A 25,727-nucleotide genomic window follows, 5' to 3' on the forward strand; every position below is an offset into this window, starting at 1 on the left:
AAAAATACCTAACATTCTATTTGCTTTCTTAGCTGCTGAAGATTTAAACGTATCATCAACGACGACGCCTACATCTCTTTCTAGGTCACAAACTCCTAATGTGGAATCTTGCATTACGTAGCTATAATTCGGGTTCCTCTTTCCCACATGCATCACTTTGCAGTTGCTCACATCATCTGCCATTTAAACGCCCCATCTCCCAGTCTCATAAGGTCCTCTTGTAAGTTTTCACAATCCTTTTGCGATTTAATAACTTTGTATAACTTTGTGTCGTCAGCAAATTTAATTACATCACTAGTTACTCCCATCTCTAGTCTCTAGGTAATTTATAAATATGTTAAAAAGCAACAGTCCTAGCACAGACCCCAGGGGAACCCACTAACTACCCTTCTCCATTGAGAATACTGACCATTTAACCCTACTCTCTGTTTTCTTTCTTTTAACCAGTTTTTAGTCCACAATAGAACACCACCTCCTATCCCATGACTCTCCAATTTCCTCTGGAGTCTTTCATGAGGTCCTTTGTCAAATGCCTTTGGAAATCCAGATACACAGTATCAACCGGATCACCATTATCCACATGTTTGTTCACCCCTACAAAGAAATGTAATAGATTGGTGAGGCAAGATTTCCCTTCACTAAATCCATTTGGCTTTGTCTCATTAATCCATGCTTTTGAATATGCTCTGTAATTGTGTTCTTTATAATAGTCTCTACCATTTTGCCTGGCATCGACGTCAGGCTCACCAGTCTATAATTTCCCGGATCTCCACTGGAACCTTTTTAAAAAATCGGCGTTACACTGGACATCCTCCAATCTTCCGGTACCACGCTCAATTTTAAAGATAAATTACATATTACTAACAATAGTTCGGCAAGTTCATTTTTCAATTCTATCTGTACTCTGGGATGAATACCATCCGATACTCTTCAGTTTGTCAAATTGTCCCATTACCTCCTCCAGGTTTATAGAGATTTCATTCAGTTTCTCCGACTCTTCAGCTTTGAATACCATTTCTGGCACCGGTATCTCTCCCAAATCTTCCTGAGTGAAGACCGAAGCTGAGAATTCATTTAATCTCTCCGCTATGGCTTTGTCTTCCCTGATTGCCCCTTTTACCCTTCGGTCATCTAGTGGTCCAACCGATTGTTTTGCCAGCTTCCTGCTTTTAATATACCTAAAAAAAATTTACTATCAGGTGAATTTTCGAAGGAGAAGGGCACCCATCTTTCGACACAAATTGGGACATGAGAGTCCTTCTCTCAGGGTCGCCCAAATCTGCAAAATTCACAGGCGTGTCCGCACCGTACTGAAGTTGGAACTGGGGCGTGATTAAGAGATGGGCGTCCTCAACCAATAATGGAAAAAAGAAGGGCGTTCCTGACGAGCATTTGGCCAACTTTACTTGGCCCCTTTTTTTTCACAACCAAGCCTCAAAAATTTTTTAAAACATTTTTTGCCAGCCTCAAATGTCATACCCAGCTCCATCACACCAGTATACAGGTCCCTGGAGCAGGTTTTAGTGGGTACAGTGCACTTCAGGCAGGTGGACTCAGGCCCATCCCCCCCTACCTTTTACACTTGTGGTGGTAAGTGTTGAGCCCTCCAGAGCCCCCCAAAACCCACTGTACTCACATGTAGGTACCCCCCTTCACCCATAATGGCTATGGTAGTGGTGTACAGTTGTGGGGAGTGGGATTTGGTGGGATTTGGGGGGCTCAGCACCGAAGGTAAGGGAGCTATGCAGCTGGGAGCAATTTCTGAAGTCCACTGCAGTGCCCCATAGGGTGTCCGGTTGGTGTCACATTCACACTTCAGCACCCTCCCCCTCAATCTCACCCAACACTAACTACTATGTCCAGAAATCTCCAGGCTGTTGACCCCCGCACCCTATCCTCTAGTATCTCTGATCTCCTCCCTTCCATCATGTCCTCCAAATCTGTTGACATAGCTGTCTCCACTTACAATGCCACTCTCTCCTCTGCTCTAGACACCCTTGCACCGTCAATCTCCCGTCCCACAAGGTGTACCAATCCCCAGCCCTGGCTGACCCCTTGCACCCGTTACCTTCGCTCCTGCGCCCGTTCGGCTGAACGCCTCTGGAGGAAATCTCGCGCCCATACTGACTTCATTCACTTCAAATTCATGCTATCCTCCTTCCAATCCTCCCTATTCCTCGCTAAACAGGACTATTACACCCAACTAACTAATTCCCTCAGCTCTAACCCATGTCGTCTCTTCGCCACCCTCAACTCCCTCTTCAAAGTGCCCTCCGCTCCCACCCCCCCCCCCTCAGTCTCTCCTCAATCTCTGGCCGACTACTTCCGTGACAAGGTCCAGAAGATCAACCTCGAATTCACCACCAAACCTTCTCCTCCTCTTCATCCTATAACCCACTCTCTCAACCAACCTACCCATGCCTCCTTCTCCTCTTTTCCTGCTATCACCAAAGAGGAAACCGCCCATCTCCTCTCCATCTCGAAATCCACCACCTGTTCCTCAGACCCCATCCCCACCAACCTACTTATCACCATCACTCCTACTATCACCCCCACCATCTGTCATATCCTCAACCTCTCTCTCTCCACTGCAACTGTCCCGGACACCTTCAAGCATGCTGTGGTCACACCACTCCTCAAAAAACCATCACTTGACCCTACCTGTCCCTCCAATTACCGCCCCATTTCCCTCCTACCCTTCCTCTCCAAGATACTTGAACGCGCCATTCACAGCCGCTGCATTGATTTTCTCTCCACTCATGCCATCCTCGATCTGCTCCAATCCGGCTTTCGCCCCCTACACTCGACAAAAACGGCACTATCTAAGGTCTGCAATGACCTGTTCCTCGCCAAATCCAAAGGTCATCCTCATCCTCCTCGACCTATCCGCCGCTTTCAACACTGTCAATCACAACCTACTTTTTGACACACTGTCCTCCTTTGGGTTCCAGGGCTCTGTCCTCTCCTGGTTCTCCTTCTATCTCTCCCATCGTACCTTCAGAGTACACTCTCATGGTTCGTCCTCCTCCCCTATCCCGCTCTCTCTTGAAGTTCCTCAAGGCTCTGTCCTTGGGCCCCTTCTTTTCTCAATCTACACCTCTTCCTTAGGCTCCCTGATCTCTTCTCATGGTTTTCACTATCATCTTTATGCTGACGAAACCCAGCGTTATCTCTCCACACCAGAAATCGCTGCGGAAACCCAGGCCAAGGTATCGGCCTGCTTATCCGACATTGCTGCCTGGATGTCCAACCACCACCTGAAACTGAACATGGCCAAGACTGAACTTATTGTTTTCCCACCCAAACCCACTTCTCCTCTCCCTCCACTCTCTATCTCAGTTGATAACACCCTCATCGTCCCCGTCTCATCTGACCGCAACCTCGACTCCTCCCTCTCCTTCTCTGCGCATATCCAGCAGATAGCCAAGACCTGTCGCTTCTTCCTCTATAACATTAGCAAAATTCGCCCCTTCCTCTCCGAGCACACCACCTGAACTCTCATCCACTCTCTCATTACCTCTCGCCTTGACTACTGCAACCTACTCCTCACCGGCCTCCCACTTAGCCACCTATCCCCCCTTCAGTCCATTCAGAACTCTGCCGCACGTCTTATCTTCCGCCTTAACCGATATACTCGTATCACCCCTCTCCTCAAGTCACTTCACTGGCTTCCGATCAGATACCGAATACAGTTCAAGCTTCTCCTACTCACCTACAAATGCACTCGATCTGCAGCCCTTCCTTACCTCTCTACCCTCATCTCCCCTTACGTCCCTACCCGTAACCTCCACTCTCAAGTCAAATCCCTCCTTTCAGTACCCTTCTCCACCACCGCCAACTCTAGGCTTCGCCCTTTCTGCCTCGCCTCACCCCATGCTTGGAACAAACTCCCTGAGCCCATACGCCGTGCCCCCTCCCTACCCATCTTCAAATCATTGCTCAAAGCCCACCTCTTCAATGTCGCCTTCGGCACCTAATCACTTCATCTCTTCTCAGGAAATCTCATCTACCCCAACTTGGCATTTCGTCTTTTAGATTGTAAGCTCTTCTGAGCAGGGACCGTCCTTATTCGTTAATTTGTACAGCGCTGCGTAACCCTAGTAGCGCTCTAGAAATGTTAAGTAGTAGTAGTGTCCTGGTATGTGAGGAGGATCAGTGCACTACAAATTCTGGATCCTCCCATGACCAAATGGCTTGGATTTGGTCGTTTTTGAGATGGGCGTCCTTAGTTTTCATTATCGCCGAAAACCGGGGACGACCATCTCAAAACGACCTAAGGACAACCATCTGTAAGGTAGACCTAAATTTCATGATTTGGGCGTCCCCGACAGTATTATGGAAACGAAAGATGGACGCCCATCTTGTTTCGATAATACTGGTTTCCCCTGTGAGGACGCCGTCATGAAAACTTGGGCACCCCGTTCGATTATGCCCCTCTATGTATTTTTGCCTCCAACGCAATCTTTTTTTCAAAGTCCCTCTTTGCCTTCCTTATCAGCGCTTTGCATTTGACTTGACATTCCTTATGCTGTTTCTTATTATTTTCCGTCGGTTTCTTCTTCCATTTTCTGAAGGATTTTCTTTTTCTTTTAGCTCTAATAGCTTCCTTCACCTCACTTTTTAACCATGCTGGCTGTCATTTGGTCTTCCGTCCTCCTTTTTTAATATGTGGAATATATTTGGCCTGGGCTTCCAGTATGATGTTTTGAACAGCATTCACACCCGATGTAAATTTTTGACCCTTGCAGCTGCTCCTCTAAGGTTTTTTTTTCACCGTTCTTCTAATTTTATATATTTATTTGTTACATTTGTACCCCACATTTTCCCAGCTGTTTGCAGGCTCAGTGTGGCTTACAAAATACCGTCAAGGCGTTCGCCAAGTCGGTTGATAAGAAATACAAGGTTATATTGTGGTCGAATGAGGTAGATGTGTAACAGGCACTATGAGGGTATGTTGTCCAGTACAGTCATTAAGAGAGTGAAGATTGTATGTTGTTCAGTACAGTCATTGGTTATTTTATCATAGTCTCCTTTTTGAAAGTTAAACTCTAATGTTTTGGATTTCCTGTGTATACTTACTCCAAAGCTAATATCAAATCTGATCATATTATGATCACCGTTATCAAGCGGCCCCATCACCATTACCTCCCGCACTAGATCATGCGCTCCACTAAGGACTAGGTCTAGTATTTTTCCTTCTCTTGTCGGCTCCTGTACCAGCTGCGCCATAAAGCTGTCCTTGATTTCGTCAAGGAATTTTACCTCCCTAGTATTTCCTGATGTTACATTTACCCAATCAATATTGGGGTAATTGAATCAATAACAATCCCACAATTGAAATCACCCATTATTATTGTGTTGCCCAGTTTGTTAGCGTCCCTAATTTCTTTTAACATTTCTGCATCCGTCTGTTCATCCTGGCCAGGCAGACGGTAGTACCCTCCTATCACTATCTTTCCCCCTTCACACATGGAATTTCAATCCATAGGGATTCCAATATGTGTTTTGTTTCCTGCAGAATTTTCAATCTATTTGATTAAAGGCCTTCCTTAACATACAATGCTACCCCTCTACCAATTCAATCCACCCTATCACTATGATATAATTTGTACCCCAGTATGACAGTGTCCCACTGGTTATCCTCCTTCCATCAGGTCTCAGAGATGCCTGTTATAGCTAATTTGTCATTTAGTGCAATATATACTCTCTCATCTTATTTCTTATGCTTCTGGCATTCGCATATAGACATTTCAAACTGTTTGTTGTGTATGTGTATATGTGTGTGTGTATAGGGAAGGGATTCTATTCCAGGTACTTCCTTGTGCCCAAAAATACAGTGGTGGTGGGGGGGGGGGGGGGGGGATTTCATCCCATCCTAGACCTAAGACCCCTGAACAAATTCCTGGTCAAAAGTTCAGGATGATTTCTCTGGGCACCTTTCTCCCCATGATTCAGGCAAAAAGTTGGCTATGCTCTCTGGACCTAAATGACGCCTACACCCACATTTCAATACTTCCCAGTCACAGGAAATATCTCAGATTTCACATAGGAAAACACCACTACCTGTACTGCGTACTGCCATTTAGTCTTGTTTCAGCTCACAGGGTGTTCGCCAGATGTCTATTGATATTAGTGGTGTTTCTACGCAGGCTGGGAACGTATGTGTTTCCCTGTCTGAAAGATTGGCTGGTCAAGAGCATTTCGCAGGAGGGGGCGTCGGAGTCGATGTGCCTAACTATTCGGGTGTTGGAGTTGTTAGGGTTCACCTTCTCCCAGTCCATTGATTGGAGTACATAGGAGCCCTTCTAGATACATTGCAGGCTCGAACTTTTGTTCCACAAGCGAGAGCAGAGGCCTTATCAGCGCTCGCCTCTCACATCTGTGCCAATAAGCAGATCACAGCTTGGCAAATGTTGAGATTGATGGGCCACATGACCTCAACAGTACATGTCACTCCCATGGCACTTTTCCACTTGGGAGAAGCCCAGTGTGTCAGGATTCTTGGAAGTCAAAATTATTGCTGGACAAACTTATATTAATATTAAACCAGCTTCTGACCTCTGAGAACTTCCCCCTCCCCCTCAAGAACCACTGAGGATGACATGGACCAAATGGCCTAAATAGCCCTGGGTTTAATTGCTCTTGATCAGCAGAGCTCTCTTTGAGAACAAAGGAGGCCAGACATAGAGGCTCCCATAGCTTGGGATAAACATAAAGGAATCCTGTGCAGAAGAAATGGATCCTCAGAAGCTTAGCTGAGATTGGGAGGCGGGGCCTGTGTTTGGGTGGTGGGGCTAGTTCTGGGCAAGACTTCTACGGTCTGTGTCCTGAAAATGGCAGATACAAATCAAGGTAAGGTATACACAAGAAGTAGCACATATGAGTTTATCTTGTTGGACAGACTAGATGGACTGTACAGGTCTTTTTCTGCCGTCATCTACTATGTTACTATGTTCCTGTTTACATCATGCTCAGTACTTGACAGTATTAATTTGCAATCTTTTGTCTGACTTTTATTTTTATTTAAGGACACCAGATCTACGGTCTCTTTTGCAACCTCACTATCGGGATACCCTATCTTCCGTGTTTTGGTGATATCTTTGAAAGATACCTTATTCCGAACCATGCGCTTTTGAGCGACTGTTGGCCTTGCCCAGTTTTTAGTTTAAAAGCTGCTCTATCTCCTTTTTAAATGCCAATGCCAACAGCCTGGTCCCACCCAGCTTAAGGTGGAGGCCATTCTTTCGGAATAGACTCCCCCTTCCCCAGAATGTTAATCTAAAACCCTCCTCCTTGCACCATCATCTCATCCACCCATTGAGACTCTGGAGCTCTGCCTGTCTTTTGGGCCCTCCTCGTGGAATGGGTAGCACTTCATAAAATGCTACCCTAGAGGTTCTGGATTTGAGCTTTCTACCTAAGAGCCTAAATTTGGCTTCCAGAACCTCTCTCCCACATTTTCCTGTGTCATTGGTATCCACATGTACCAAAACAGCTGGCTCCTCCCCAGCACTATCTAAAATCCTATCTAGGTGATGCGTGAGGTCTGCCACCTTTGCACCAGGCAGGCAAGTGACCAGGCGATCCTCACATCCACCAGCCACCCAACTATTTATATGCCTAATGATCGACTCAACAACTGCAACAGCTGTCCTAAGCCTTCCCTCTCTGGGCAGAACTTGGAGACATATCCTCAGTGCGAGAGGCTATTGCATCCCCTGGTGGGCAGGTCCTGGCTACAGGAGTTCTTCCTACTTCACCAGGGTGATGCTCTCCTTTTAGGAGACCTCCTTCCTCCAAGGTAGCACAGGGGCTACCAGACTGTGAGAAACTGTATTAAAGCTTTGCTGACCTAGCGCACATCTTTTATTTAGTTCTCTGGTCACCCAGTCAGATAAATCAATCGGATTCATTTGACAGGATTTTCCTTTGGTAAAACCATGCTGCCTCAAATCTTGCAGCCTGTTAGATTCTAGGACATTCACTATCCTTTCCTTCAACTTGTAGAAAATACATTATAAAACATAAAATGTACCCTTAAATGAACACATCTTTCTTTATGACCTCTTTTTCTAGACTTACTATACCCAAGCTTCTAGCTTGGTTATGTCAGTGTCCCTCTGTACAATGAAGGGCAGTTTCCAAACAAAACTCCCCTTTTCACAACTGAGACACTTAAAAACTAAAACCCCTTTTATTATTATTATTATTATTTATTGTATTTGTACCCCACATTATCCCACCTTTTTGCAGGCTCAATGTGGCTTACAGGGTGTTAATTTTGTATGATCGTTACATAGTGTTAGATACAGTCGGTAATAAATTGGAAGTAAAAGAGGAATTAATTAGAAGGTAATGGGTAAGGTCGTGTCGAAGTGTTTTAGAGCGTTTGGGTGATGTATGGAGTAGTATGATTCATCAAGGATTGTTTTTGTAGGCTATGTTGAAGAGAAATGTCTTCAAAGATTTGTAGTTTGATTCATCAAGGATTATTTTTGTAGGCTTTGTTGAAGAGAAATGTCTTCAAAGTTTTGCGAAAGTTGGTTAAGTTGTCCGTGGTTTTCAGGGTCTTGGGTAGTGCGTTCCATAGCTGTGTGCTTTTGTACGCAAAGGTAGTAGTGTATGCCTGTTTGTATTTGGTTCCTTTACAGCTGGGGAAGTTCAAGTTGAGGAACTTACGGGCTGATCTTCTGGCATTTCTGGGTGGTAAGTCTATTAGGTTCAGCATGTAGATTGGGGCCTCTGCGTGAATGATTTTGTATACGGTCGTGCAGAGCTTGAACTCAATTCGTTCCTTGAGCGGGAGCCAGTGTAGTTTCTCTCTTAGGTGTTTTGCACTTTCGTATTTGGGTTTTCCAAAAATAAGACGGGCTGCGGTGTTCTGGGCTGTTTGGAGTTTTTTAATGGTCTGTTCTTTACATCCTACATACAGAGCATTGCAATAGTCCAGGTGACTTATCACTAGTGATTGTACCAGGGTGCGGAAGACGTATCTAGGGAAAAAAGGTTTTATTCTTTTGAGTTTCCACATTGAGTAGAACATTTTTTTCGTTGTGTTCTTCACATGGGTATCGAGTGTGAGGTTTCGATCAATAGTGACTCCCAGAATTTTCAGATTTTCTGAGATGGGAAGTGTGCAGTAAGGTGTGGTTATGGTAGGATAGTTGCTTGTGTTATATTGGGATGTGAGAACCAGACATTGAGTTTTTTCTGCGTTCAGTTTTAACTTGAATGAGTCCGCCCAAGAGTGCATGATGTGGAGGCTCTGATTGATCTCGTTGGTTATTTCGTTTAGGTTATTTTTAAACGGGATATAGATCGTCACGTCGTCTGCATATATATAGGGGTTTAGGTTCTGATTTGCTAGTAATTTGGCCAGTGGTGTCATCATCAGGTTGAAAATAGTTGGCGAGAGGGGGGATCCCTGAGGAACTCCACACTCCGGTGTCCAGGTTGGTGATCTGTCATTGTTCGTTGCTACTTGGTAGGACCTGGTGGTGAGGAAGCCTTTGATCCAGTTGAGAACTGGGCCTCCGATTCCAAAATGTTCTAATAAGTGTAGTAATATTTTATGGTCTACCATGTCGAAAGCACTAGACATGTCGAATTGTAGTACGAGTATATTTTTGCCGGTTGCAATTGTTTTTTTGAATGAATTCATTGCAGACACAAGTACAGTTTCAGTGCTGTGGTTTGATCTGAATCCTGATTGAGACTCATGTAGAATTGAGTGTTTTGTTAGGTATTCCGTGAGTTGTTTCGTCACTATGCCCTCCATCAGTTTTGTTATGAACGGGATGGAGGCGACTGGTCGGTAGTTTGTTAGGTCCATTGTGCTTTTCTTGGCATCTTTTGGCAATGGTGTGAGAAGGATATTTCCTTTGTCCTTAGGGAAGAGACCATTTAGGAGTCTGTAATTCAGTTGGTTCGTGAGGTCTATTTTGAATTGTTTGGGGGCAGCTTTTAGTAAGCTAATCGGGCAGATGTCAAGTTTGCATTGAGATTTGGCGTATTTTCCAAGCCAGTGTGTGAGTTCATCCATTGTAATCAAGTCAAAGTTGGTTCATGATCTGTCCGCTGGATATTCCCCAGGTTTCGGGTCTAGGCATTCAAGAATGCTTGTATATCTCCCTTCCTAGGCTCCCCCGTACATACTTCCTAGGCTTTTTTCTTCCAGACTTTTTCCTTAATCTGCTCATCCAGGCTTTTTCCTGCCTTTTGGGACTGTCTCTAAACCATGGATCTGCAACTTGTGTCCCTTTTTCTCCCTGTCTGGTAACTTCTTATATTGCCTGTTTTCCAGCCATACTCCTTTCCTGGAGCTGCCAGAGTGCTTAGGGTAGTAGTTTCCCACCTGGGAAGAAACAGGCTTCTGCACTGTATTTCCCATGAGGTTGAGCTTTCTTCCAAGAGTGTCTCCCCCCCCCCCCCCCCCCCCCACCAATGTCCTGTTTCCAGCTACTCCTCCCCCAAGACTCTCGTCTTGTCTGGCTATAGTAATTTTTGCTAGAAGTGGATGGAACGTCTCTCAGGATCTGTTTTAGCCCCTGTTTTTTTTTTTCTTTGACCTGTGGGTTAATTCTTAATCTCAGTTTTCCCTGGGGTCCTGACCCAGCTGGTGGGTCACAGCATTTACACGCTTAAATGTAGATGCCTAGATTAAAGGATTGTCCTTATAATGTCCAAACCATGGTAGATCACTTTGAGTTCAGCCTCTATAGAGAAAATTTGTAAACATTGGTCCATACATTCATTTCTCATTGTATAGAAAGGGATTTATTTACACATGATATTCCGTTCTCCATAAATACAGCATCAAAATGGACTACAAAACAAGTGTAAAAATGAACAATTTATAGCCTATAAATCTCCTCTCCCCACTCCCAAGTAGCAGCAACAACAAAATCACTCACACTCCTCACTATTTATACAGTAGATTTGTTCAGCGTGTCCTATAGAATCTCTTTGAGGTTTATAAGCCAACTGTATCCCCACCCCCATGCCCATTTTCCTTGATTTGAAGTCTTCCTGTCTGTAAAAAAAAAAACAACCCCCAAAAGTTAAAAGGCTTGTTGCCACCAAAAACCAATTTTGGTGTCTGGCAGTACCTTTCATTGTGTTTTAGAAATGTTAAGTAGTTTTATTGTTGAAAGCAGCCTATAGCAAGGGATTCCTATTTATAAGAATTTGCTACCCTGCTTGCCCTCAAGAAAACCAAGGTTTTTACCTGTAGCAGGTGCAGGAATAAAGGTCTTATATACTCTCTCACCTCCTCTAGGAGTTGTTTTCTAAATAATCTACAGTGTGGGAAGTATTGCTTGTGCACGGTAGACTTGAAGCTTGTACAAAGGAGTTCTAAATTGAGAAGGTTAGAAGTCACCAATTCAGTCTTATTGTCCTCAGAGAACACCTGCTACAAATAAACATCTTGGTTTATTCCCACTATGTCTTGCCAGTGCGATACTGAGGATTTGGTGGTGGTGGTGGTGATGTTTACATCATGTCTTGCAGGTACTCTGCTGGGGATGTGGTGATGGTTCAGCCTCGCAACTCGCCAGAAGATGTCCAACAGTTCTGTCAGCTTCTGCAGCTCGATCCCAACAAGAGGTTTACACTGGTCCTGAATGATCCTTGTGAGTAATGGCCCAATGCTACTGGTCTTTTTTTTTCCATTGCACATTCAAACCTAGAAGAATGCTGCTAGTTTTAATGGACCTGTTGCTCAGCAGAAGCGCAATGCTAGCATCTGAGTAGTGCCCCTGAATATACAGTTAGGTAGCAGCCAGTGCTACCTAAGTGATGCATTTAGGGAGTAGAAACCCACGAGAGACTTATGTGTTAGGCGGTGAGAGTCTGATAGGTACTGAGGGGGAGAGGGATCTTGGGGTGATAGTATCCGAGGATCTGAAGGCGACGAAACAGTGTGACAAGGCGGTGGCCGTAGCGAGAAGGTTGCTAGGCTGTATAGAGAGAGGTGTGATCAGCAGAAGAAAGGAAGTGTTGATGCCCCTGTACAAGTCGTTGGTGAGGCCCCACCTGGAGTATTGTGTTCAGTTTTGGAGGCCGTACCTTGCGAAGGATGTTAAAAAAATGGAAGCGGTGCAAAGAAAAGCTACGAGAATGGTATGGGATTTGCGTTCCAAGATGTATGAGCAGAGACTTGCTGACCTGAACATGTATACCCTGGAGGAAAGGAGGAACAGGGGTGATATGATACAGACGTTCAAATACTTGAAAGGTATTAATCCGCAAAAAAATCTTTTCTGGAGATGGGAAGGCGGTAGAACGAGAGGACATGAAATGAGATTGAAGGGAGGCAGACTCAAAAAGATGTCAGGAAGTATTTTTTCACGGAGAGGGTGGTGGATGCTTGGAATGCCCTCCCGCGGGAGGTGGTAGAGATGAAAACGGTAACGGAATTCAAACATGCGTGGGATATGCATAAAGGAATCCTATGCAGTAGGAATGGATCCTCAGAAGCTTAGCCAAAATTGGGTGGCGGAGCAGGTGGGGGAAGAGAGGTTGGTGGTTGGGAGGCGAGGATAGTGGAGGGCAGACTTATACGGTCTGTACCAGAGCCAGTGATGGGAGGCGGGACTGGTGGTTGGGAGGCAGGAAATACTGCTGGGCAGACTTGTACGGTCTGTGCCCTGAAAAAGGCAGGTACAAATCAAGGTAAGGTATACACATATGAGTTTATCTTGTTGGGCAGACTGGATGGACCATGCAGGTCTTTTTCTGCCATCACCTACTATGTCACTATGTTTACTATGTCACTTAACCATTTGAGTTAAATCTGCTGCTTCATTGGCTTAATTTAAATGGATAATTATTCTTCAGAGCAGCTGGATTTTGCTGCTCTCTGGATATCTTTTTGAACATTCCCAGCCTGCCTCTTAAGTGCACAAGTATTGCCATACTGGGACAGACCGAAGGTCCATCAAGCCCAGCATCCTGTTTCTAACAGTGGCCAATCCAGGTCACAAGTACCTGGCAAGATCCCAAAACAGTACAATACATTTTATGCTGCTTATCCTAGAAATAAGCTGTGGATTTTTCCTTTCCGTTTTAATAATGGCTTGTGGACTTTTCTTTTAAGAAACTATTTAAACCTTTTTATAAACCCTGCTAAGTTAACTGCTTTTACTACATAATCTGGCAAAGAATTCCAGAGTTTAATTACATATTGAGTAAAGAAAATTTTTCTCTGATTCGTTTTAAATTTACTACTTTGTAGTTTCATTGCATGCCCCCTAGTCCTAGTATTTTTGGAAAAAATAAACAAACTATTCACGTCTACCTGTTCCACTGCACTCATTATTTTATAGACCTTTATCATATCTCCCCTCAGCCTTCTTTTTTCCAAGCTGAAGAGCCCTAGCCGCTTTAGCCTTTCCTCATAGGAAAGTCATCACATCCCCTTTACAATTTTTGTTGCCCTTCTCTGTACCTTTTCTAATTCCACTATAGCTCTTTTGAGATGTGGCGACCAGAATTGAACACAGTATTCAAGGTTTGGACACACCATGAAGCGATACAAAGGCATAAAGTCCTCATTTTTCCATTCCTTTCCTAATAATACCTATCATCCTATTTGCTTTCTTAGCCGCCGCTGCTGCACACTGAGCAGAGGGTTTCAACGTATCATCAACGATTACACCTAGATCCCTTTCCTGGTCGGTGACTCCTAATGTGGAACCTTGCATTACGTAGCTGTAATTTGGGTTCCTCTTTCCCACGTGCATCACTTTGCACTTGCTCACATTAAACATCATCTGCCATTTGGATGCCCAGTCTCATAAGGTCCTCTTGTAATTTTTCACAATCCTCTTGCGATTTAACAACTTTGAATAACTTTGTGTCATCAGCAAATTTAATTACCTTACTAGTTATTCCATCTCTAGATCATTTATAAATATGTTCAAAAGCAGTGGTCCCAGCACAGAGTCCTGGGGAACCCCACTATCTACCCTTCTCTATTGAGAATACTGATCATTTAACTCCACTCTCTTTTTTCTTTCTTTTAACCAGTTTTTAATCCACAATAGAACACCACCTCCTATCCCATGACTCTCCAATTTCCTCTGGAGTCTTTCATGAGGTACTTTGTCAAATGCTTTTTGATAATCCAAATAGAAAATATCGACCGGCTCACCTTTATCCACATGCTTGTTCACCCCTTCAAAGAAACGTATTAGATTGGTGAAGCAAGATTTCCCTTCACGAAATCCATTTTGGCTTGGCCCTCCAACCCTACTTCAGAATGTATGGATAGCTTTTTTAATTTATTTTTTAATTAGAATTTTAAAAAGGGGTCTGACCAATGATCTGTCTGGCCCAGTGTCCTCCTTCTAGCAGTGGCCAATCCAGGTCGCAAGTTCCTGTCAGAAATCTGAATAGTAGCAACATTCCATGCTATCAATCCCAGGGCAAGCAGTGGTTTCCTCCATGTCTATCTCAATAACAGACTATGGACCGTTCCTCCAGGAACTTGTCCATATCTTTTTTTAAACCCAGATACGCTAACCCCTGTTACCACATCCTCTACATCCTTTACTATACAAATTAAAGAAAATACAGAATTATAGAGAAAGGTAAGAAATGAGATGAAAAAGGGAAATTCCCTGTCTCCCAATTATGCTAGTCTACATTCTGAGGATCAAATTGAAATAATCTGTTGGAATTATTACACAAAAAGGAATATTCACTCTACCAAGTAGTACAGGAACAAAGGAGTACTTTAGAAGAGTGGTCCTCAGAGGAAGTCAGAAGTATTGTGTCCAGCTTCAAAAAAGAATTGTTATCAATAGAAATCAAACAAAATAAATCATGGAAAAGAAAATAAGATGATACCTTTTTTATTGGACTTAACTTAATACATTTCTTGATTAGCTTTCGAAGGTTGCCCTTCTTCGTCAGATCGGAAATTTCCGATCTGACGAAGAAGGGCAACCTTCGAAAGCTAATCAAGAAATGTATTAAGTTATGTCCAATAAAAAATGTATCATTTTATTTTCTTTTCCATGTTTTATTTTGTTTGATTTCTATTGATAACCTTAAGAGTGAACTAACACGGCTACCACACTCCTCTAAAAAAGAATTGGAAAGAGGCTCATTCCCCACAGTAACTGGGGACATTTCCCCTTCCTCTGAGACTGGTGAGGAGGTGGAGCCCTTCCTCCCGAAGACAAGGAGACTTCTGCAGAGGATATATCACTTATAGTTCCAGAGTTCACAGAACCAGATACTTATTATATATGTTGGTCCATTGGGTCCTTTGGCAGGGGCATCTGTGTTTTTCACTCTTGCTTTTGCTTCTGCCTTCCTTTTCTCCATCTGATCTTGCAGGAAGATACTCCCCTGTTCTCCGAGGACAAGCAGGCTGCTTGTTCTCACGACTGGGTGACGTCCGCGGCAGCCCCCACCAACCGGAAGAAGCTTCGCGGGCGGTCCGCACGTAGGGCACGCCCACCGCGCATGCGCGGCCGTTTTCCCGCCCGTGCGTGACCGTTCCCGCCAGTCTTTTCTTTTCCGTGCCTGGAGAGAGACGTGTTCATCTCTCTCTCTTCCTCAGCCCCGGAAAACCGTCGCGTTGTTCACGAACCTTCGTTTTTTCATTTATTTTCGTTGCGCGTTCCTCTAAAAAATTTTTTTTTCTGTCAAAAAAAAAAAAAAAAGAGAGAACGCGCTGTACTTTTCCCTCATTTTCTAGCGGGGGCGTCGCCTTGTGGCCGCGCGGTCAAGTTGTTTTTCGAGGTGTGATTCAAGTTGTTTTTCGAGGTGTGATTTACCGCCACCATCGACGACTTTGATTTCGCCGACGCGATTGTCGATGTCCTCGAAGGTCCCGAGTGGATTTAAGAAGTGTGGTCGGTGCGGCCGGCCTATCTCGCAGACCGACACGCTTGGTGCCTCCAGTGCCTCGGGCCGGAGCACGATACCAAGTCGTGTACTTTGTGTCTTGGTCTCCGGAAACGGACTCAAGTAGCGAGGCAAGTTCTTCGGGACCGTCTTTTTGGAACTTGCGCCGGCCCCTCGACGTCGACCTCGACGGCATCGGTATCGACGGCCGGTTCTTCGGTACCGGTATCGATGTCCGCGAAATCGGCACCGATGGCATCGACCCCAGGAGCACAGGTCCCGTCGGCCCGCCGGTCCTCCGGTGATGGTAGGGGTGAGAGGCCGCGTGGGCAATCGGCCCCGGTCACTCCCTCTGCCCATGGCCTTCGGGACCGAACCCTGTCTGCCCGGTCCCTCGAGACCGAGGGGGATCGACCTCCTCCTCCTCCATTCCACCTAGCGCCGATGACGGGCATCGCAAGAAAACAAAGAAGCACCGTCATCGGTCGCCATCGATGCATCCGGCCCCTGGCGCCGGAGAGGAGTCGACGCCGAGTAAGCATCAGCGTCGAGAGGAGAGGTCCCCCTCTGTGGTAGAGGTACCGACGCGTCAGGGTCCCAGCACTTCAGTGCAGTCTCCTGGACCCGAGCAGCTTCCGGCACCGATGCCTCTACCGGCCCCCCCCGTCTTTCCTTCCGGGGATCCTGGAAGGGCTGATGCGCCAGACTGTGCCGGCGCCGGGGGTGCTTGCGCCCTCGGCGCCGTTGACTGTGGCGCCAGCGAGCTCTAGCCCGGTGCCGAGGCCTTCGACGCTGACGTCGCTTGCGGCGCCGGTCTCGACCAACACGCAGGTGGAGTCCCCGTCGACGTCGATGGAGGGAGCTTCGTCCCCGCCGGCGCGGGAGTCCACCGCTCGACGACACCGAGGTCTCGGTGCCTCGACGTCGAGCCAGGCCCGGTTGAGGACTCAGCTGCATGAGCTTATGTCCGACACCGAGGAAGAGGCCTCGTGGGGGGAGGAGGAGGACCCCAGATATTTCTCCTCAGAGGAGTCTGTGGGCCTTCCCTCCGACCCCACGCCTTCACCAAAGAGAAAGCTCTCGCCTCCTGAGAGCCTCTCCTTTGCCTCCTTTGTCAGGGATATGTCTATATGCATTCCCTTCCCCGTGGTCTCTGTGTTTGAGCCGAGGGCTGAGATGCTCGAGGTCCTCGATTATCCATCACCACCTAGAGAGTCCTCCACGGTACCGTTGCACAATGTCCTCAAAGAGACACTGCTTCGGAACTGGATGAGACCATTATCTAATCCCACCATCCCCAAGAAAGCAGAGTCCCGAATACAGAATCCACTCGGACCCAGAGTTAATGCGGCCCCAATTGCCTCATGACTCGGCGGTCGTGGACTCTGCTCTCAAGAGGGCACAGAGTTCGAGGGATACCGCCTCGGCGCCCCCGGGGCGGGAGTCTCGCACTCTGGACTCGTTTGGGAGGAAGGCCTACCAATCTTCCATGCTCGTGACCCGCATCCAGTCTTACCAGCTCTACACAAGCATCCACATGCGGAATAATGTGAAGCAACTGGCGGACCTGGTTGACAAGCTCCCGCCGGAGCAGTCCAGGCCTTTTCAGGAGGTGGTCAGGCAGCTGAAGGCGTGCAGAAAGTTCCTGTCCAGGGGTATATATGACACCTGTGACGTGGCATCTCGTGCTGCGGCCCAAGGTATAGTGATGCGCAGGCTCTCATGGCTGCGTGCCTCTGACCTGGACAACTGCACCCAGCAGAGACTGGCTGACGTCCCTTGCCGGGGGGATAATATTTTTGGTGAGAAGGTCGAGCAGCTGGTGGACCAACTGCATCAGCGGGAAACCGCCCTCGACAAGCTCTCCCACCGGGCGCCTTCAGCAACCACCTCAGCAGGTGGACGTTTTTCCCGGGCCCGGCAGGCTGCACCCTATGCTTTTGCCAAGAGTAGGTACACCCAGCCGGCCCAAAGGCCTCGTCAGGCACAGGGACAGCCCCAGCGCGCTCGTTCTCGTCAACAGCGTGCGCCTAAGCAGCCCCCTGCGCCTCCACAGCAAAAGCCGGGGACGGGCTTTTGACTGGATCCATGGGAACATAGCCGCCCTCAAAGTGTCCGTACCGGACGATCTGCCGGTCGGAGGGAGGTTGAAATTTTTTCACCAAAGGTGGCCTCTCATAACCTCCGACCAGTGGGTTCTCCAAATAGTGCGGTGCGGATACGCCCTGAATTTGGCCTCCCTGCCACCAAATTGTCCTCCGGGAGCTCAATCCTTCAGCTCCCATCACAAGCAGGTACTTGCAGAGGAACTCTCCGCCCTTCTCAGCGCCAATGCGGTCGAGCCCGTACCACCCGGGCAGGAAGGGCAGGGATTCTATTCCAGGTACTTCCTTGTGGAAAAGAAAACAGGGGGGATGCGTCCCATCCTAGACCTGAGAGGCCTGAACAAATTCCTGGTCAAAGAAAAGTTCAGGATGCTTTCCTTGGGCACCCTTCTGCCAATGATTCAGAAAAACGATTGGCTATGTTCCCTGGATTTAAAGGACGCATACACTCACATCCCGATACTGGCAGCTCACAGACAGTATCTCAGATTCCGCCTGGGCGCACGGCACTTTCAGTATTGTTTGCTGCCCTTTGGGCTCGCCTCTGCCCCACGGGTGTTTACAAAGTGCCTCGTGGTGGTAGCGGCGTATCTACGCAAGCTGGGAGTGCACGTGTTCCCATATCTCGACGATTGGCTGGTCAAGAACACCTCGGAGGCAGGAGCCCTCCGGTCCATGCAGTGCACTATTCAACTCCTGGAGCTGCTGGGGTTTGTGATAAATTACCCAAAGTCCCATCTCCAGCCAGCCCAGTCTCTGTAATTCATAGGAGCTCTGCTGAATACCCAGACGGCTCAGGCCTTCCTTCCCGAAGCGAGGGCCAACAACCTCCTGTCCCTGGCTTCGCAGACCAGAGCGTCTCAGCAGGTCACAGCTCGGCAGATGTTGAGATTTCTGGGTCATATGGCCTCCACAGTTCATGTGACTCCCATGGCTCGTCTTCACATGAGATCTGCTCAATGGACCCTAGTTTCCCAGTGGTTCCAAGCCACCGGGAATCTAGAAGATGTCATCCGCCTCTCCACCAGTTGCCGCACTTCACTGCTCTGGTGGACCATTCGGACCAATTTGACCCTGGGACGTCCATTCCAAATTCCGCAGCCCACGAAAGTGCTGACGACGGATGCATCTCGCCTGGGGTGGGGAGCTCTTGTCGATGGGCTTCACACCCAGGGTCTGTGGTCCCTCCAGGAAAAGGATCTGCAGATCAAACTCCTGGAGCTCCGAGTGATCTGGAACGCACTGAAGGCTTTCAGAGATCGGCTGTCCTGCCAAATTATCCAAATTCGGACAGACAGTCAGGTTGCAATGTATTACACCAACAAGCAGGGGGGCACCGGATCTCGCCCCCTGTGTCAGGAAGCCGTCGGGATGTGGCGTTGGGCTTGCCAGTTCGGCATGCTTCTCCAAGCCACATACCTGGCAGGTGTAAACAACAGTCTGGCCGACAGACTGAGCAGAGTCATGCAACCGCACGAGTGGTCGCTTCATTCCAGAGTGGTACGCAAGATCTTCCGAGAGTGGGGCACCCCCTCGGTGGACCTTTTCGCCTCTCAGACCAACCACAAGCTGCCTCTGTTCTGTTCCAGACTTCAGGCACATGGCAGACTAGCGTCGGATGCCTTTCTCCTTCATTGGGGGACCGGCCTCCTGTATGCTTATCCTCCCATACCTTTGGTGGGGAAGACCTTACTGAAGCTCAAGCAAGACCGCGGCACCATGATTCTGATAGCGCCCTTTTGGCCCCGTCAGATCTGGTTCCCTCTTCTTCTGGAGTTGTCCTCAGAAGAACCGTGGAGATTGGAGTGTTTTCCGACTCTCATTTCGCAGAACGACGGAGCGTTGCTGCACCCCAACCTTCAGTCTCTGGCTCTCACGGCCTGGATGTTGAGGGCGTAGACTTCACTGCGTTGGGCCTGTCTGAGGGTGTCTCCCGGGTCTTGCTTGCCTTTAGGAAGGATTCCACTAAAAAGAGTTACTTTTTCAAGTGGAGGAGGTTTGTCGTTTGGTGTGAGAGCAAGGCCCTAGAATCTCGTTCTTGCCCTGCACAGAACCTGCTTGAATACCTTCTGCACTTATCAGAGTCTGGCCTCAAGACCAACTCAGTAAGGAATCACCTTAGTGCGATTAGTGCTTACCATTATCGTGTGGAAGGTAAAGCCATCTCTGGAGAGCCTTTAGTCGTTCGATTCATGAGAGGCTTGCTTTTGTCAAAGCCCCTATCAAGCCTCCTGCAGTGTCATGGGATCTCAACGTCGTCCTCACCCAGCTGATGAAACCTCCTTTTGAGCCACTGAATACCTGCCATCTGAAGTACTTGACCTGGAAGGTCATTTTCTTGGTGGCAGTTACTTCAGCTCGTAGGGTCAGTGAGCTTCAAGCCCTGGTAGCTCATGCTCCATATACAAAATTTCATCACAACAGAGTAGTGCTCCGCACCCACCCAAAGTTCCTGCCGAAGGTGGTGTCGGAGTTCCATCTTAACCAGTCAATTGTCTTGCCAACATTCTTTCCCAGACCGCATACCCGCCCTGCTGAACGTCAGTTGCACACATTGGACTGCAAGAGAGCATTGGCCTTCTATTTGGAGCGGACTCAGCCCCACAGACAGTCCGCCCAATTGTTTGTTTCTTTCGACCCTAACAGGCTAGGGGTCGCTGTCGGGAAACGCACCATCTCCAATTGGCTAGCAGATTGCATTTCCTTCACTTACGCCCAGGCTGGGCTGGCTCTTGAGGGTCATGTCACGGCTCATAGTGTTAGAGCCATGGCAGCGTCAGTGGCCCACTTGAAGTCAGCCACTATTGAAGAGATTTGCAAGGCTGCGACGTGGTCATCTGTCCACACATTTACATTACATTACTGCCTCTAGCAGGATACCCGACGCGACAGTCGGTTCGGGCAGTCGGTGCTGCAGAATCTGTTTGGGGTTTAAATCCAACTCCACCCTCCAGGACCCGAATTTATTCTGGTCAGGCTGCACTCTCAGTTAGTTGTTCTTCGTAGGTCAATTTTCTGTTGTATCCTCGCCGTTGCGAGGTTCAGTTGACCTGGGTTCTTGTTTTGAGTGAGCCTGAGAGCTAGGGATACCCCAGTCGTGAGAACAAGCAAGCCTGCTTGTCCTCGGAGAAAGTGAATGATACATACCTGTAGCAGGTGTTCTCCGAGGACAGCAGGCTGATTGTTCTCACCTACCCTCCCTCCTCCCCTTTGGAGTTGCGTTTCATCATTTTTGCTTGTCATTCAACTGGTGGGAACGGTCACGCACGGGCGGGAAGACGGCCGCGCATGCGTGGTGGGCGTGCCCTGCGTGCGGACCGCCCGCGAAGCTTCTTCCGGTTGGTAGGGGCTGCCGCGGATGTCACCCAGTCGTGAGAACAATCGGCCTGCTGTCCTCGGAGAACACCTACTACAGGTATGTATCATTCACTCTCCATGCTCTTTCATGGCTCCTAAGGGGGCCTTTTATAAAATAGGTGCCGGTTGGTGTCAGCTAGACAGCAGTGTCTGTGTTGTTGCTCAGGAGCTGTGGCGGGCAGTGATTAATACAGGCTGTTTCTGTTGTGTCCTGCCTACAAGCAAACAGTAAGTTACATCAGGAGGCAGGACGCAGAATAGGTTCCGGGACTGGCCAGAGCAGGCAACCTGTCTTCTTAACTTCAAATATAAATATTCAAATTGTGACCATCAGCTCAGGAATAGCACACCCAGTCCTTCCACTGCTAGACACCTTGTTTAAATCAGATGGACTTTTGTTTGTGTGGTGACTCTACAGGATGTGAAGAACACTAGTCTTGAGCATTTTTATTTTGTGTGACAAGGGCCCTTGCCCCAGAGCCTACTTTCAAATAGGGCTAGACACTTTTGGGCTCATTTTTGAAAGACAAGGACGCAGAAGAGGTTCCTGTGCTGGCCAGAGCAGGCAACCTGTCTTCTTAACTTCAAATAAAAATATTCAAATCGTGACCTTCACCTCAGGAATTGCACACCCAGTCCTTCCACTGCTAGACACCTTGTTTATGTTTCAATCTTTTTTTATTGCAACCAACCACAACAATAACACAATAAACAATGTCTTTACCAACAGTTTCAAACATACACAATATACTTGACCATGAAACTTGTACACTTTGTCAAACTAACTCTTATCTGGTTACAGCATTTTATTTATATCCCCCCATCCCACTCCTACCTCTCCCTTATAGGGCATATGAATCTAAACATTGTCTCTTCACGCATCAATACAACCAAGGTTAACCTCTAGAGATTTAACAAGTGACTCCGGGCTGCCAGTGTGAGGGTTTGTCATAAGGGAGCCCAACATTGTTGAAATTTCTTCCCCGCTACTGAGTCCAAGGTGGAATGTTCTTCTGTTTCAATTTGTTTATTAAATTTTACATTTTAACAAGAATATACTTGTTATTGAAATACAGCCATAATAAAATTTATACAGAAATAATAACATTCCTTAAGAAAACTTCTTACAGAAGTAAAATCTACTTCAAAAATAGTATAATTTCTTAATTAATTATGATAATTATTGCTTCCTTAGACCTCATTTTTGAAGGAGACGAAAAGAGTTATGGGGAAAATATAACAATAATTCACAAAAAATAATTAGGTGGCGTAATATTCCCTTGTAGTATTACAATTGTTTAGAATCTAGAAAAGATTTAAGGGCTTCTGGTGAAAAAAATGTATATTTAACCTGACCCAGTCTCACAAGGCACTTGCATGGATAGGCCAGGAAAAACATCCCTCCTATCTCAACAGTTCTTGATTTCAATGCCAAAAAGGCTTTCCTCCTTTGCTGAGTTGATTTTGTAACATCAGGAAAATCTGTACCTTAATACCCCCAAAACAGGTTTTTAAATTCTTAAAATACTGTTTCATTATGTTATTCAAGTCCTGTTCGAATATTAAAGACACTATCAATGTAGACCTTTCTGTTGTCTCATCAAGTGTTTGTTCAAGTATAGCTGAAATGTTTCCAGGATCTATATTCATAAGTTGAGCTTCTTGAGTTTTCCCAATCTCTCCTTTAGGAGTAGGAATATAATATAACTTATTAACAGGCGGTATAGCTTCCAGAGGCATTTTCAACACCTCGTTCAAATATCTCTTAAATAGATCTAGAGGAGTAATCCCTAGGAGTTTGGGAAAATTCAGTAAACGTAGATTTAGCCTTCTATTAAAGTTTTCAACTTGTTCCATTCGTCTCCGAAGTTCAACATTATCTTTCACCACATTTATTTTAAATTCTTGTAAAGAGTTTACATTCTTTTGAATAACAGTCAATTTTTCAGCTGTTTCTTCTTTTAGCAGGTCTACCTTTGCATTTAACTCACCAAATCTCTTATTAAAGTTACTGACTTCACCCGATGTTTGTTATAAAGTCATATCCATTCTGTTCAGCTTTACCCAAATCATTTCAAGATTTACCTCCTGCGTTTTCCTTGAGGTTCCTACGACCTCTGCTCCCAGCGTCTTCTGTGGAACTTCCCGACCCTCACCGTGGATCTCACCCGATACACTTCCGGTAGGGCGTTGATCCACATCGGTACTCGCCATCGATGCTGGGCAGGGAGGTTTACTAGTAGATGGTGGAGAAAGAGATACATCCTCTCCCAGCGGGACCTCCACTTCCCCAAGGAGCCCCGCTATGGGATCCACATCTCTGCTTGTTTGGGAAATCGGGCTGAAAAAACGCTCTAGTCCCGTCCGAGGCAATGAAGGAGTCGAGGTAGGTGGGGGAACTATCCTCGTCAACCCCTTCCTTTTAGTATGGGGCATATTGTCCGCAAGAGTTTTCTCCCGGGCTGGTTCTCAGAGCGACTTTTCAGCGCTGCCTGTTACGCCGCCATCTTGAATCGTCTCCCCCAAGGTGGAATGTTCTTGACGCTCTAAGCGCATCAAGAACAACATTTTGACTCTCCACGACTGTTTAGTAGGCGGCTTTCTTGATATCCATTCTGTCAAAATTTTATTTTATTTTAGTTACATTTGTACCCCGCACTTTCCCACTCATGGCAGGCTCAATGCGGCTTACATATACAGGTACTTATTTGTACCTGGGGCAGTGGAGGGTTAAGTAACTTGCCCAGAGTCACAAGGAGCTGCCTGTGCCTGAAGTGGGAATCGAACTCAGTTCCCCAGGACCAGAGTCCACCACCCTAACCATTAGGCCACACTTGCTTGGCAGCAATAGTTGCTTTTGTCACCAATTCAGTATAGCCCCTGGGCCTGGGCGTACCCAGCCTAGGGTGCTCGAACAACAAGGCAGCATCATATGTCCAAGTTGAGCCCCATATCTGTGATACATAAGTTAAAATGTCTCTCCAGAATCTTTCTACTGCCCTGCATCTCCAGAACATGTGGCCCAGTGTTTCCCCATCTCCACCACACTTGGGGCACGAGCCCCAGGTGTACACTCCCAAGTGGAAAGCTCTACAAGGGGTCACTTACAACCGTAACACAAATTTGTACTGCACTTCCCAGTGACTTGCTGCTTTGGTTAGACGCCTGATGGATAAAATATGCGTTTTCACCTGCGTGGCCGAAATATCAAACAGTAGGTCCTCTTTTCACTGCTTTGTCAGTTGCACATAATCTATTTCCGCTGCCGTATCCCGGATGTGTCTGTGATGATAGGTTAGCGGCACTTCCTGCTGCGCCCCCAGTGAGAACATTGATGCCAGCTCTTCTTGTACATCCTCTGCCAGCCATTCCCATGGCAATGTATCAACATAATGTTTGAGTTGTAGGTAGTGAAATTTGTCTCGCTCCTCCAGCCCATACTCCCTCTGTAAATCTGGGGACGGCTTTATCTTACCCTCTAAAGTAAGCACCTGCAGCAAGTATTCCATCCCCTTTTGTCTCCATCTGTGGAATACTGCATATAGATTTCCAGGTGCAAAATCCCTGTTTCCACAGACGGACCAGAACGGAGTCACTCTTGCTGAAAATCTGTGTAGTCGGCAAATCCAGGCCCACGTCGCTTTAGCAGCTGACATTATCCCTGAATACTTCAACACTTCTGGGATGGGCCCTCCTCCCATGTGCAAGTAGTTTGAAAAGTGTATTCCGGGTACTAGTTGTACACTACGTTGGAAAACTCCTCTGTGCCCCAGAACCAGTCATTTATATGACGCATCCCACATGCCACTGCTAGGTGCCTTACACTTAGTAGTTGTAGTCCAAGGCCCCCGTATTCCACCGGGATTGTTAAAGTGGACAATGGAAGGCGTGCTCGCTTCCCTTGCCAGAGAAAACTCTATGTAATGTTGGTCAATTTCTTCTCATCTTTCTTTTTCAAATATAATGGTATAGTTTGAAATACGTACAATCATTTAAGAATAATGCACATATTATAAAGGGCAATCCTTCCTAAAAGCGTAATGGGCAGTGATCTCCACATGTTCAACTTCTCCTCTGTCTGTCAATAACCTCCTAACGTTTTCTTTATATAAGGCTTCCAAGTTTGCGGGTAATTGTATACCTAGGTATGTGATTGAGTTTTGGGTCCATTGCAGAGGTCGGGGGCCATTCCACCTGCCCACCTTCTCCGCATTAACTGGGAGTATAAATGATTTGTTATAGTTTAATCGAAACCCAGAGTATGTGCCATATCCCTCAATCTCTCTCAGCACTACTTTAAGGAGCTGTTAGGGTCTGTCAATGTCAGTAGCAAATCGTCCGCATATGCAAACACCTTCAATGGGCGGCTTTGCTCCTCAACTCCCTTTATCCTCTCGTTGTGGA

The 25,727-nt window shown here is 46.8% G+C and overlaps 1 protein-coding gene across 5 annotated transcripts in view; it reads left to right on the forward strand.

The window, feature by feature from the left end:
• NDOR1 (NADPH dependent diflavin oxidoreductase 1) overlaps positions 1-25,727 on the forward strand; it is a 390,824-nt gene that overhangs the window by 142,765 nt on the left and 222,332 nt on the right. For all 5 annotated transcript variants that reach the window (XR_003942469.1, XM_030206227.1, XM_030206230.1 and 2 more), the window contains one exon: positions 11,512-11,633. Coding sequence is in view for 4 of the 5 variants with exons in the window: in XM_030206227.1 (XP_030062087.1) it covers positions 11,512-11,633 (122 nt within the window). In the remaining variant the exon portion in view is untranslated. The remainder of the gene's footprint in view (positions 1-11,511; positions 11,634-25,727) is intronic.

The sequence above is a fragment of the Microcaecilia unicolor genome, chromosome 6, assembly GCF_901765095.1.
Source record: "Microcaecilia unicolor chromosome 6, aMicUni1.1, whole genome shotgun sequence".
Taxonomy (NCBI): domain Eukaryota; kingdom Metazoa; phylum Chordata; class Amphibia; order Gymnophiona; family Siphonopidae; genus Microcaecilia; species Microcaecilia unicolor.